Below are 13,492 nucleotides of genomic sequence, written 5' to 3' on the forward strand. Positions count from 1 at the left end.
GGATTATTAAAGTATTCTGATTCTGAAAAAAAAGATTTAAAATGTGACATATGAAAGATGTTAACCAGAGGATCAAAGAATATCAAAGACATCACATGTAATGAAATCACATAAAAAGTGTCTCAAAAAGTGATTTAGAGGTTTACTAATTCTGCACATTTTATTTCCTCAGGTAGGTCATTCCAAAGTTGAGAGGCCCCAAAAACAGAAGCACAATCACTTTTAGATTTTATTCTTGACTATGATTTAGCCAAAAGGGCCCCATGTGAGGATCTAAGGCTTGAAGTTAGCTCATACAGGGTCAACATTTCATCCAAGTAGCTTGGGGCCAGATTGCAACATCATTAAAAAGTGATGATTAAAATCTTAAAATCAATTCTAAATCGTACAGGGAGCCAATGGAAAAAAGCCAGGAATTGAGTGATGTGATTGCTGTCTGCTAATACCAGTAAGAAGCTGTGCTGCTGAATTCTGAACCAGCTGCAGGCAAGAGAGTAACTTTTCATTCATGCCAGACAGGAGAGAGTTGCAGTAGAGAAAATAAATATGTGGATGGCTTTCTCCAGGTCTCAGTGTGAAAGTTTTATTTGTTTTCCACTAGACATACTTCTAATTTCTAGGAAGCAAGACTGAACAGCTTTATACATGTGTGATTCAAACCTAGGAACAAAATCAATTTGAACTTCGCTCTGCAACAGGCTCTACCTTAGTTCAATAAAGAGAAATGGAAGAACTCACTTGGAAGAACTGAACATTGTTTATTGAGAAATTATTAAATTTGGTGGTTAGACTCTGATGACTCATCATGGCAGAATGGAGTCCCAGCGGCGATTTAGGACAGGACTCCCCGGAGTCTAGATGCTGGTGGTGGTGAAGACGAAGACTGAGGCTTGGATACATCTCTGAGGTGTCTGTGAGTTGGAGATGGGCAGGAGGTGGGTTGCACGAATGAGTTTGAAAGGGAAAATGATGGAGATCACAGATGTAAATCACATAAAGCAGAGGTTGATTGGCTCAAAGAGGGCAAGAAAGAAGATGATTGGACTAGAGTAATGATGACAGCATTGAGACTGACAGCGTGGGAAAGTGGGAGTGATTTAAAGAATAGAAAAGCAACCTGACACCCAGAAAACCAGCCAGATGAGTGATTACAGATCTTCCTTACTGAACTTATGCCCAAGCTTCATTAGAGAGAACTCGAAGAGAGCTTTCAGTGATTTTAAGACAGTTTTCTGAGATTGAATATAGCTGTTTTATGGCGTTAGGTTGAAGGTGCAGCCCCACAGCAAAAGATTATCCTCAGGACTTTCTGCCAAAAAGGAAACCCTTTCACCACAGAGTTTAAACGGTAATAACTTCAATCCAAAACCATGGACTCGAGTCCCAACCAGACTTTACCCTAATCATCTGCCAAATAGGAAAAAATAAGTGTAAATGTAAAAAGGTTTGTGTTGAACATGGTTTAACCAGCAGTCTTCTGAGTGATAGTCCCGTGTTTCAGACATCCACCAAGCCCGGCTCTTAATGTGGACTGCGTTAGGTGCTTTTTGTGTACTTGCAGTCAGTTATGTGGTTCAGGTGGTAGAATGAATGTGTATGGATTGGTCCTCTGCTCATCCAGCCCGCATGCCAGTCAAGTATCCTTAGGCAAGAGACTTAACCCCAAGTTGCCCTCAATAGATCCTTTAGAGCAGTGGTTCTTAACCTTGTTGGAGGTACCGAACCCCACCAGTTTCATGTGCGCATTCACTGAACCCCTCTTTAGTGAAAAATAAAATATGATGTTTTTCAAATTCAAGACATAGATATGTTTTTTACTCTGCACAAAATGAGCCATGCATGTCATGGCGGAGGCTCTGCCAAACCCCTAGGGTTCGATCGAACCCAGGTCAAGAACCACTGCTTTAGAGTATGACTGTGTGAATGTTGCTCTTTACACCACCTGACTTCTTAAAGTGTTTCTACCAAAACGCCTAACATGTTATTGTGCGAGAACGTTCTGGTGAATTCATGGGAAACACTGAACTAACCTTTGCGCTTCAGCTGATGCTTTTTTCACTTCATGCATGAACATATACAGCAGTGTGTGGTGCCAATTAGGTAGAGGGGGATAGAGAGTCACTAATAACAGTTCTGCAGTGAGAATCAAATGAATGTTTTTTGCATATATACAAGTAAAGCAATGCATTCTCTAAATTTGTCTCTTCTCTTGTGTCCACTAACAACATTTGTGTGCTTACTTTCCCTTTGACAGAATGCGGGAACGGGGTCCTTGCATTTGTGGAGTAGGTGTGTGGAGTCTGCTGCTATCTCTTTGTCTGGCCTCCCTCACACATGCACACAGAAGCCACACAGGTAGGTAGCTGTATATCTATATGTCCGCTTGTGTACTGTATATTCACCTGTCGGTGGGTCATTGTCTGTTTACAACATCCACAATATTGGCTCTATTGTAGATCACCTCTGCAGCCAATTTCTTTTCACATATTGTAAAGTTATAGTGAATACACCGCGTGCTACCTGAGGGAACACCGAGGTCGGCTTCACAATGAAATACGAGACCACCGAGGCAGATTGCCAGGAAGAACACACAAAACTTCTTTAATAAAAGAAAGGGGGGTACAAGTAATCCAACAAGAAAGGTCTTCCCAGTTCAGAGGCGTTCGCGTGCTCGCAGTCCCATCAGGGTGGATGACTCTCAAAAATGCCTGGGGGTTACAGCACAGACAGTGAGAAGTGAGCTTTTGTGGATTAGAAATCCCTGGTTGTGTGATATCCTTCCCGTGTGATTCAAGTGGCTGAGTCACTACCGTGATTGAGCCCAAAGGCCTCGTACTACTTTTCAGTTCATTTCTCATGTTAAGGTTGGGTACTCGCCTCCCTGGTTCACAAAGATCACATGTGTGTGACACTGAAAATCCCATACCTCTAGGCAACAAAGATTTAAGGCGGAACACGTTATAGCTGCTACCTGTGCTGGAATAAGAGCTTTTTATGTTCCTGAGGTCATGCTGTTCAGTTACATGCACATACAGGCAGGAATGTGAATTCATTCTGTGTGTCGTCGTGAAGCTTTTACAGTTACGATTTTTATTAGGGGTATGTCAGAGTGCTGGACTTACAGGCTTTATTGGCTGTAGGCTTGCAGTGAAGGTCATTATAATGTAAGCTGTTCTTAATCACTTTTAATTCTCAAGCAGCATAAGTAAGTTTGAAAGGCTGGTGCCTCTCAATCCAAGTCAGTTCAGTACAAGTCTATTTTATTTATGTAGCACTAACTTACGACAACAGCCACCTCAAGGCATTTTATATCATAAGGTAAAGACCCGACAATATGACCCTACAAATGTGTAAGCACTTGGTGACAGTGGGAAATAAAAACTCCCTTTTAGCAGGAAGAAACCTCTGGAATCTGCTGTGGTTGGATGACCGGATCAGGGGAGGTAGACAGGACAAAAGACACCCTGTGGAAGCCAAAGTAAATAGTAACTAATTATTAAATGGATAATGAGTGAAAAAGATGGGAACCCCCCAGGAGCCCCTGCCCAAGTGTTGTTCAGTGTAACTAAGGAAGGACTCTGGGCCACCGGATCTAGACTTATCTATATGATTTCTAAAAAAGGAAAGTTTTAAGCCTAATCCTAAAAGCGGAAAGGCTGTCTGTCTCCCGAGCTAAAGGATCTACTTTTAAATATTCCAGGAACCACAAGTATTACCCAGAAAAATCCATTTCAAGATTTGTGGGGCAGATTTGGATGTAACTAATAAAATGAAAAAAACAAGCAAAAACCTTACCCAACCAAACTCAATAATTGAAAATGACAAAATCACCTAAGGATAAAAGCAGGAAGTGATTTTAGTGTCGCGTGTTCGGTTTGACTTCATATAATATGCTGTGATGGCTTGAAAATGTTACGCTGTGCCTTCGGCTTTCATGTTGTGATAAGTGTTGTGCACCAGCTGCCCTTCATCTGAACTGGCTGTCTTTGTCATTTTTGGTGCTGCGTATCTAACGTGAGCGACGTGAAGGATATTTATATTGCAGCCAGTGCATTTACGTCTTAACATCTGCCTCGTGCAGATGTTCCATTAAGGGATGACTGAAAGGGAGAATGATTGATGAGTCTGAATCTTTTCTTTAATCTGGCATCTTAGGTGGACGTGCGCCCCTCCTTTGGCCTTCCTTGTACAAACTGAAAATTTCTCATAATGTTATCGCTTCTTGGAGACAAGAAGGGTTTTTTTTGTGAGATTGTGTGTGTGTGTAGTAAATGTGTGTCCTTGTTGAAATGTGAGTACCTATATCCATGGCTTTGCGTGTGTGTTTTGTGGCTGTTTGTGTGTAAGATTGACTCTCCTGTTCTCTGGCTGCCAGGCATCATCTCCTCTCAAAGAGACATTTTTGACAAGGCAAGGGCAAACATTTTCATAAATGGAAGGATCGTGAAAAGACATTGAGAGGGGACAGAGACACCTTCTCACTGTGGTGCTTCACCAGGCTTTCAGCGAAGTGCTGAGGTCTGCACAAAGCTACGAGAAAAACAGCGAGTGAGGCAGATAAATAGAAAAGTCACAAGATGAGGAAAAGTTTAGAATTTGCACTTTTGTGTTTTTCTTTTGTCACATTTTGCTCTGAAACGGTGGCAGCAAAGGCGGCGTTTGTCTGCCCGTGTGCATTGTGACCGTTCTTCTGTTAATGGGTAATTGATTGTAAAGTAGGTTGTGATCAGTGAGTTACAGCATTATCCAGTTGCAGGGTGTCTGAGTGAGGAAAAACAGACGAGTAATCAGATAATTACTGAATACAATCCTTTAGGTCACCTCAAGGTTGTCGCTCTCACTAATTCAAAACACACCCGCTGTCTCTTTCTCTTTCGCACATGCATTCACAGAGGTACACACACACACACACACACACACACACACACACACACACACACACACACACACACACACACACACACACACAGGCATGTAAAGTTAATTTGATTACAATGTTGGGAGCCACTAAAGCTATTCGGTTTTGCTTTCATTATAAGAGTACCCCAGTGAGCGGCTGTGGTCACTGCCATTACAGCTCCCCGTTCTCTCTTTAAACGTTCAAGTCAAATCAATTCGTGGCTGCCGGTTTCATTTCTGAAGCAATGATTTACATTTTTTTGGACAATCTCTACAGTGAGAATTTGGGATAATCAAAAGCTAATGTAGATTCATGCTGACTATGTAAAGTGTTGTCAGCACAGACTATTTATAATTGGGCGATGTAGCTACTATGACATCACCAATTGATTTGGGCCATTTTGAAGCTTTGACTTGAATATTGGCTATTGCCATTTTTTTCTGTAAATACGGTAGTTCAGATTCAGAGTTCGAGCACGCTACACAGTCATACTGGGTCTGTCAGTCACCAGATGGCTGCCCCTCCCTGAACAGGTTTCTTTAGAAGGGAGTTTTTCCTTCCCTGTGTCACCAATTGCTTGGTTGCATGGGGCGTTTTCTCTTTATTACTGTGGGTCTTTTTAATATAGGGGGCCTTGTGGTGACTTTGGTTGTGATTTTGCACTATATAAATAAAACTGAATTGAATTGAACCAAGACAAAATAATTTGCCAAGAGTGCTGTAGAGTTGTAGTTTTATCTGTGCAGAATAGCAGCACAAATATTTTATTTAACTGCCTGAAAAAACACCAAAAGCTGCAGTTAATTAATGCATGAAAACCAGGAGAAATGATACATTGGAGGCTAACGTGAATCATCCATAAAACTGTACAGCAAACGAGTGTATCCGTCAAATGCATAGGCACATTGAAATTACATTACATTTAAAGATATGTGTTGAGTAAACACGAGTGATGAAGGCTTCAGGAAAATGATGAACATACTGGACAAATGGTACGTTAACCTCTTGGGCAGGTATGTTTCTAAAGTGCACCGTGAGTGAAACCTGGTTATCGAGTACTTTATTCATATCCATCATGCAGGTACAGTGAAAGGAGTAAAAAAACTGATTTATTTATTCAGTTTTTTTTAGCTTCTATTTTTTATTGTTCTTTCTGAAAATTGTCTGAATTTAGGTAATGATTGACCTATTTTAAAGCGGTTATATGTTCAAAACGGCGGTCCGTTTACCTGAGAGACAAAGCAAGGAGCTCGGTTTGTGTGCTTCGATCAGCGGTTCTCTTGTTGCAAGAAGTGAATCCGATTCAAGTTAACAGTGAGTGGATTCCACCTTACCTAACACCAGCCAGCCATGATGGCAATACATCAAATGTCTCCCGGCTAGGTTTTACTTCAGCCAGCATTAACACGTTTGTGTGAATATGTGTGCATGCGCATTCTTGAATTCATTTCACAAGGCATGTAGAGACAAGACAGGAACAGCAACCTCAGGAGAAGAGCTGATGGAACTGAGAAGTGGTTGAAGAAGTCTCAGGATATAAGTGTGTGTCTGCAGGAGAGTGTGTGTGTGTGTGTGTGTGTGTGTCTTTGTAGTTTGTTCTTTTTTGTATCTCTCAAGCCAGAGTAGAAAAATAGAAAATGATGCCTTTTCTATGCCATTAGTGCCTCTCCAGCTGTTAAACCACCAATCCTTCTGTTTATTCTGCCTTATTCCCACATTTTATTATACCGAAATGTGTAACACCTAGACCACAGAGCGCTTACACTTAGTAGACTATAGATCTCCTACAATGAAGAGATCTTATTTGCAGTCTAGGCCTTGGTTAAATGACTCAGTGGTTCTGCCGATAGTCTTGAAGAAACAGCTTGGCTTGGACTTTGAAGTAAAGCGGAACAGCGATTATGCTGATCACTTCACCACACACTGTCGAGTCATTGATTCTCAGTCTATAGGCTGCAATCTCTATACATCGTCACTCATTAGAGACTACTAAGAACTTAAGTTACTCTGAAAGGCATTGTGACTGCCAAGACAGGAAAATACAGATGTAAGGAGAAAGACATAGAAGGCGAAGTCACATGTGCTAAACTACTCTCGCACATGCTCAGAGGGACATGTGCATTCAGTCAGGCACGCCGACAGACCCTCTGTAGATCCACATGGAAGGACACACACAAATAAAAAACCCACGTGCACACACATCTATATGCATACATGGCCAAGGAGGCTCTCTAATGTGATGTGCAGAGACAGGCTGTCTGCCCTCCTTAGTGGCTGCTCCACAGTAAAGCTGCACTCCATGCTTGGTCTACAACACGGTTCCATATGGCTTGTGAAAAATTCAAGCTGAAAATTACAAATGTGAAATTTTTCATGCTGACAAACATCCCAGCACTTCCTTCCACTTTTAAATCACAGGTCACGAGTTAAAGAATTCATGCATGAGAGAGAAAGAGACCAAATTAATGAAATCAGTAATTACTGACAGTGAGACAGACGATCAGAAGAACATTATACTGTCACTTATTATACTTTTAATGTGGCATGCTCTGCTCATACTGGGAAAGAATATTTCCTTCTTTTAAAATCTTCTTCTTCCTAAATGTTTTAAATTAAGCATGTGGCCCAGACTGTGCATTTTCGTGCAGCCGCACAGTTGTGCAGCGGTTAGCAATGTTACCTCCCAGCCAGAAGGTTCCTGGTTCAGCACCTCTGTGTGGAGTGTGCATGTTCTCACTCTCCCTGCGTGGGTTTCCTCTGGGTACTCTGGTTTCTTCCCACAGTCCAAACACCCGCATGTTAGGTTAATAGGTGATTGTAAATTGGCCACGGATGTGAGGTAGATAAAGTGCTTGGAAATGTGCAGAATAAAAAGCGCTGCATGACTGTGTGGTTAAAAAGTGCTTTGAGCAGTCAGTAGGACCAGACAGCGCTAGATAAACGTGAGCACGGTGCTTTGCACATCGTTTCATCTCTGATGAGAATAATAATAAACTCAGCACATTCTAAATCTCTTTGAAATCCAATAAATAAATGCAAATGTAGCAGACGCTTTCCGTCCCTTCCCCTCTGTAAATACAACTTTATTGAAATTGAGACGTGCTGACCCAGGGCAATTAAAAATTATCATTGAACAATAAACACACGAGAATAATAAATATAATAAACACCAGAATCTTCCTTCACTAACTGTGACACAACTCTACAGGATGAGAGCAACAACAAAGCCAAGACTTTCGTCTACAGTTATAAGCTAAAATAACAGTGGGGGTGGAATACGCATGTGTACGAGGCACCATAGAGGGATCACACTGCCAGGAACTTGGCTGGATCGTACTTTCCATCTTTAAAGCCCTCTTACTCCATCATCCACACCTGCTTCACCTGTTGAATGAATATCATTTTTGTTGGGAAATGAAACAAAAGATTGCACATTGCTTGAAACTGAGGTTGTGCATGTGTGTGTTCCCATATAATTACATTGCAACATCTGACTGATGACAGACGTGGAGTCATCGGTGGTGGCGAGTGGCAGACAGGGAGAAAATCACTTTTAATTACCCATTTTAAATATCACTGTCTCACAAATAGCTGCTGACATTAACATCAGTCAGTGCGGTAATCATAAAATAATTATTTTATGAGCAGGAAGCTGCATAGCAATGAATACTGTTCATTAGAGCAGTATTTATGATTTCACACAATTATTAAGTTTCAGTTACATTGTATTTTGTCACTCTGGTTTCCACTGAACACCGACTGTCCTGCTGCCTCACAGCAAGAGAGACACATGTTATTTATGATCTGCCCATTTGTTCGGCAGTATGGGTTTTACGTAGCCTCTGGCTTCTTTTTCTCCCTCGCTCTATATCAGCGGTTACAGTTGACAAATTTCATGACTGAATAACTGAATTAGCATATACTCTCCTTCACCAATCACTGTGTCCTTGGTAATGCGCGTATTGTTTTAAGCCATTAACGTGCCAGGAGTGTATCTGATGATTGGGTACAGGCCTTCTAGACTTTTGGAGTTTGTCACAGGATCATCTTCTGTACTTATTCCTGCTCAAACAAGATTCCACCGATATTCTGGAGAAATGTGTTTCTAATGTCTGTCAGGCAGGCTGCCTGTTTGCTGAAATATTGAACAAGAAGATCAAAATGGTTTTTCTACTGGAGGACAGTGTGTTTATAGCTGGGGTTTTTTCTTTTTTTTTTTTTTTACCAAGTGTAGCAAATGAATATCTATAAAAGCAGAAAGGTGATGCCAGACAGCAAGATGAACTCTGCTTAGAGGCAGCGTGATTCATGGCCTCTGCCTAAAGAACCAGAGTAGCACATAAACAAAAATGGATTGTGAGGCTGTGATTGTGTTACTAAGGACTAGCACCATGCTCTTTATAGTGTATGTATATATGAAAATATTCTGTCTGGTAACTGAAACCCTTCCAGAGGCTTGTTAAAGGACATATATAGAGAAAACTAAATGTTTTTAGGCATGTAGACATGGTTAAGAAGAGTCACTGGAGTTCAAACAAAGCATCAGAATGGGGACAAAAAGTGGTTTAAGGGACTGGATGTGGCACAGGGTTTGGTGCCAGACATGCTAGATTTTGGAAAAATGCTGATTTATATAAAACCATCTCAATCCTTCTGACATATGGGGAATAGTAAAGAAGAAGAAGAAGCCCAAAACAAACAAACAAAAAAAGTGAGAGGAAATCTAATAACTACTTGCCACAGCCAGTTATGCAGAAGCACATATTTAAATTCCCAAATGGAAAGTATCAAAAGTTCAGTCTTGTGGTGATTAGGGATGGGAATCGAAAACGTTCCCACTGTTTCAATTCCTTGGAAGTGTTTGCCATTTTTGCAAACGATTCCCTTATCGATTCCAGTCGCCCCGAATGACGTCACCACGTTGCGGAGCGTCATTTACCTGGCAGGAAACATGGCGGCTCAAACGCTCAAAAGTTTGGTTGTACTTTACGAGAACGGATGAAAACAGGGCAACTTGCAACACTTGCTAAGTAGATACTTCATTTAAGGGAGGAAACACTACGAATATGCAAAAGCTCACAAAACACGCGATGACCTTAAATGAATGTCGTGTTTTTAATTTGCTCCGGACTCGTGAATCTCAACCCAGCAGCAGCGCTAACGTTTGCACGTCCTCTCCCGTTAATGCGGCAGGTAAATAATCAACTAACAGTGCATATTATGTTAGTGCGATCTGCCTTATTACAAACCTGCTATTACTGTGCATTTAGTGACCATGATGAGACAGAGTCTGGCTCAGATGCTGGCAGTTCTCGCTGCAGTCTGCCGGTAGCGTCTCCTTTCAGGCAGGATAGACGAACGTCACCGAGCAGTGACTCAGTTTGTGGTCAAAGGCTTGCACCCATTTGCCACAGCAGATGATTTTCAGTAAGTGAATGTGTTTAATTGTAGGCAGGACATTACTGGATATTCTTGTGTAATTGCTACAGAATAATTTATGTTATACTTTGTTATTGCTACAGAAGAATATTTATTTTATTATTTTACATTTACAATGTTTTTTTCCTGGGGACCCTGTGACACCCCATTGAAGAGCCGTAGGCTGGATCTCTGAAGCTCTCAGTGTTGGGTTTGTAAGGCCATGTTACTCCTAAATTTCTATCTTGTTCAAAGAGAAGATATAAAACAAAGTTCTAAGCTAATCGACCTTAGTGTTCTCCTTTTTAAAAAAGAATCGATAAAGAATCGAATCATTAAACAGAATCAAAAATGGAACCGAAATCGTGAAAATCTTATCAATACCCATCCCTAGGTGTGATGGAAGTGTTTGTTTGTTCTGGCACACATTGAGCCTGTTGAGCAACATTTAAATACTCTCCTTGAATGTAGTTGCTTTGCTTTTATAACCACAGCACACATCATCTCAGAAGTGTTTTTCTGACAATAAATTTACTATTAAAAAAAGTATCAGTACAGCTAGAGCACCTTTTAGATGTTTGAAGAATCACCTCATAAAAACTGCTTTTACAAATCTGCAAAAGGTGTGTGTTGTTTTTAGACCAGCTTCTCTGAACAACGTTAGTAGCACCTTCTTGAATTTATGTCAGAACGAATTTCAGCAGTTCTGAAGGTAAAACTGAGGCCAACCAAGTTTCTTACCAATGACTAGTGCTACCTCAAATTCAAGGATACTGTTCTTCAGCTTGATTGGAACAAATTGTAAACGATAGAGTGGTGCTAAAGAATTATTCACAAATCTTACAGGTCAGCTTCAATGTTTCAAAAATCACTGATGATTGTTCAAATAGCTGATGAAATGACAAAGTCAGGAACTGACTCACGCTGCCAGTTCCTGCTGCGTTTCTATGAATGCAGTGTTATCAGATTAAATGCTCCTGCAAACACACATAAAACACACTGTGCTCTATCATTACCCACGTATGATCTCCTACTTTATGGTGCCTTGCAACGCTGGCAAAACGAGATCTTTTTTAAAAATTTCCAAAAAACTGCAAAAGAGCTCAGATGATTATGAGAAAAACACTAAAAATTAATTAAGTTTGGGTTAAAGTCACACCGTTCAGCTGTACCTGAGCTAAAGAGCTGCTAATGCTGATGTTGTTGTTGTTGGTGTTGTCAGTTCCATTTTTGGATTTTAACGAAGGGTTGCCGAAGCAGGTACTTCCTCATGTTTGATTCAGCCGAGTTTGTGGGATCTTTATCTTGTTAGGTGAACGTGTAAAATGTTTCAACGTTTGAAAGGAGTAAAAATTGCCTAAATCTCGTTCTTTTAGTTTGGAATTTAAGGTTTTGTTTTCCTAAAGTGAACCAAAATACACAAAAATAAAAGTATTAATTTTTCTACTACTAATTAATGTTGAATTAATGTTAATACTTACAGGTGGCAAATATGAGGAATTTATGACAGTATTGAAGTGTTGTATTGGTTACACATGGTTATGTAATAAATCTCAACAGTTACAAATTTGACTTTCTTTAAAATCTATTGAAATCATTGTGACTTTATGAGAACTTTATGTTATGTTCTCACGTCTTGAATGAAACAGGACAGTGTGTGATAGTCGATGCATTTCTCCAAAAACAAGTACTGTGGAGCCTAAAATAATAAACTCCCTCTGTTGTTATAATTTCATAATTTAAAATTCAGTTACATCTAAATAGATCTGTAGATCTAGATGCTAAATTTGAAATAAAATGAAGATAGAATTGATTTCCCCCCTTCTCCATCAACCCTTCCGAGGTAATGTTAGATGGATGCACTGGTGTGTCTCTTTGTGCTGTGCTGATTACGTGTTTGGACTAATTGGTGTAAATAGAAAGTTTCCTTTCCCTGCACAGTGAGATTTCCTCACTGGGGTCCTCTCATTGCATTCATTAGAGGAAATCGTTACCTTTTAGCTCTCTAGCTAACCCTGCCTAGACCCACCTTGGTACAGTTTGCTTTCTTAAGTAAAAGCATAAAGCCTCTATTGACTTTGTTTTAGCCACTGACTGGAACTAGGATAGTTACCTGTTTTACTTATTTGAGGAAATCCAGTTTCCCTTTGCAAAAGACACCCAAGGACGTCTTGCATATGCGCACAGGACAATACAATATCAATATGAATTAGCAGTTTGTTAAGGAAATACTATAAAAAAGGCAAAGAGTAGCTTTGATTGAATTTTTTAGACTTCGCTTTCCATCATGTCCTTGTGTCCGCTGGTCTTTGGTTTTCAAGTCTCCTTCTCTCTCCCGTGTTGTTCCGCCGCTGCTGCTTTCCTCTCTTTTGCCCTCTGTTTCATATTCTCTCTTTCCTCCTCTTCCCAACTTTTACTTTATTTCACAGCTATTAAACCAGGAAATTTCAATCAGGTAGCACAGCGTGAATTTTTGCCGGGGCAGGAGAGAACGGGTGAACTTTTATTTAATGTAGCCGTTCTTTCTTTTCTCCTCTCCACCTCCATCTCGTCTCTCTTTTCTTCCGCAGCTGAACTCAACCTTGGCTCTTTATAGTTTATGATTCAATTTCCAATTTGTCCTCCAGAGGTATTTACCTGGTGGGTGGCGCAGCGCTTTTGTACTTGTGTGTTTGTACAATGCTCGCCTTTGGTATTCATGGGAACACCGTCTTACAGACACATGCATTTGAATTTCCAATTCTGCGTCAGCAGAACTTTTGGCTCTGTTTTACATGAGTCACATTGAGACAGGAATCATCCTTTTAACTAAGAGTCGGGCTGAAATATGTATAACCAATATATACAATTTCCTTTTATTAGAGTCAAGGATGACCAGAGTAGCTTCGAAGAGGCTTGGGTGTTCTTGATTAAAGACACCTAGCAGACAAACTTTTTATGTTATATAATGGAAATCTAGCAAGGAATTCAAGTAGATTTCCAGGTGAAAGGTGTAAATAATAAAGATGGTGAAAGGTATCATATACAAATCTTTTAAACAACTAACTAAACTATAAACTAGCACCACAAAACAATTTTGTGACTTACTGCAGTGATGCTTCACAGTCTTCTGTTGAATACTGATACTAGATAGGAAAATGCTTTGAACAGTATATCTGCTAGTTGTAATGACAA

General features: G+C 40.3%; 1 protein-coding gene across 3 annotated transcripts in view; it reads left to right on the forward strand.

Annotated features, from left to right (window-relative positions):
• LOC146683937 (chemokine-like protein TAFA-2) overlaps window positions 1–13,492 on the forward strand; it is a 96,815-nt gene that overhangs the window by 50,098 nt on the left and 33,225 nt on the right. For 2 of the 3 annotated variants that reach the window (XM_085444162.1, XM_085444159.1), the window contains exon 2: window positions 2,255–2,355. In XM_085444162.1, coding sequence (XP_085300288.1) covers window positions 2,256–2,355 — 100 coding nt within the window. In that variant the 5' untranslated portion in view covers window position 2,255. Of the gene's footprint in view, window positions 1–2,254; window positions 2,356–9,802; window positions 10,094–13,492 lie in introns of those variants that run through there. The other variant, XM_085444161.1, reaches the window with a different exon arrangement.

Source organism: Copadichromis virginalis, linkage group LG20, assembly GCF_057382275.1.
Source record: "Copadichromis virginalis isolate Kocher_CV1m ecotype Utaka linkage group LG20, C_Virginalis_male_GT1.1, whole genome shotgun sequence".
Lineage (NCBI taxonomy): Eukaryota > Metazoa > Chordata > Actinopteri > Cichliformes > Cichlidae > Copadichromis > Copadichromis virginalis.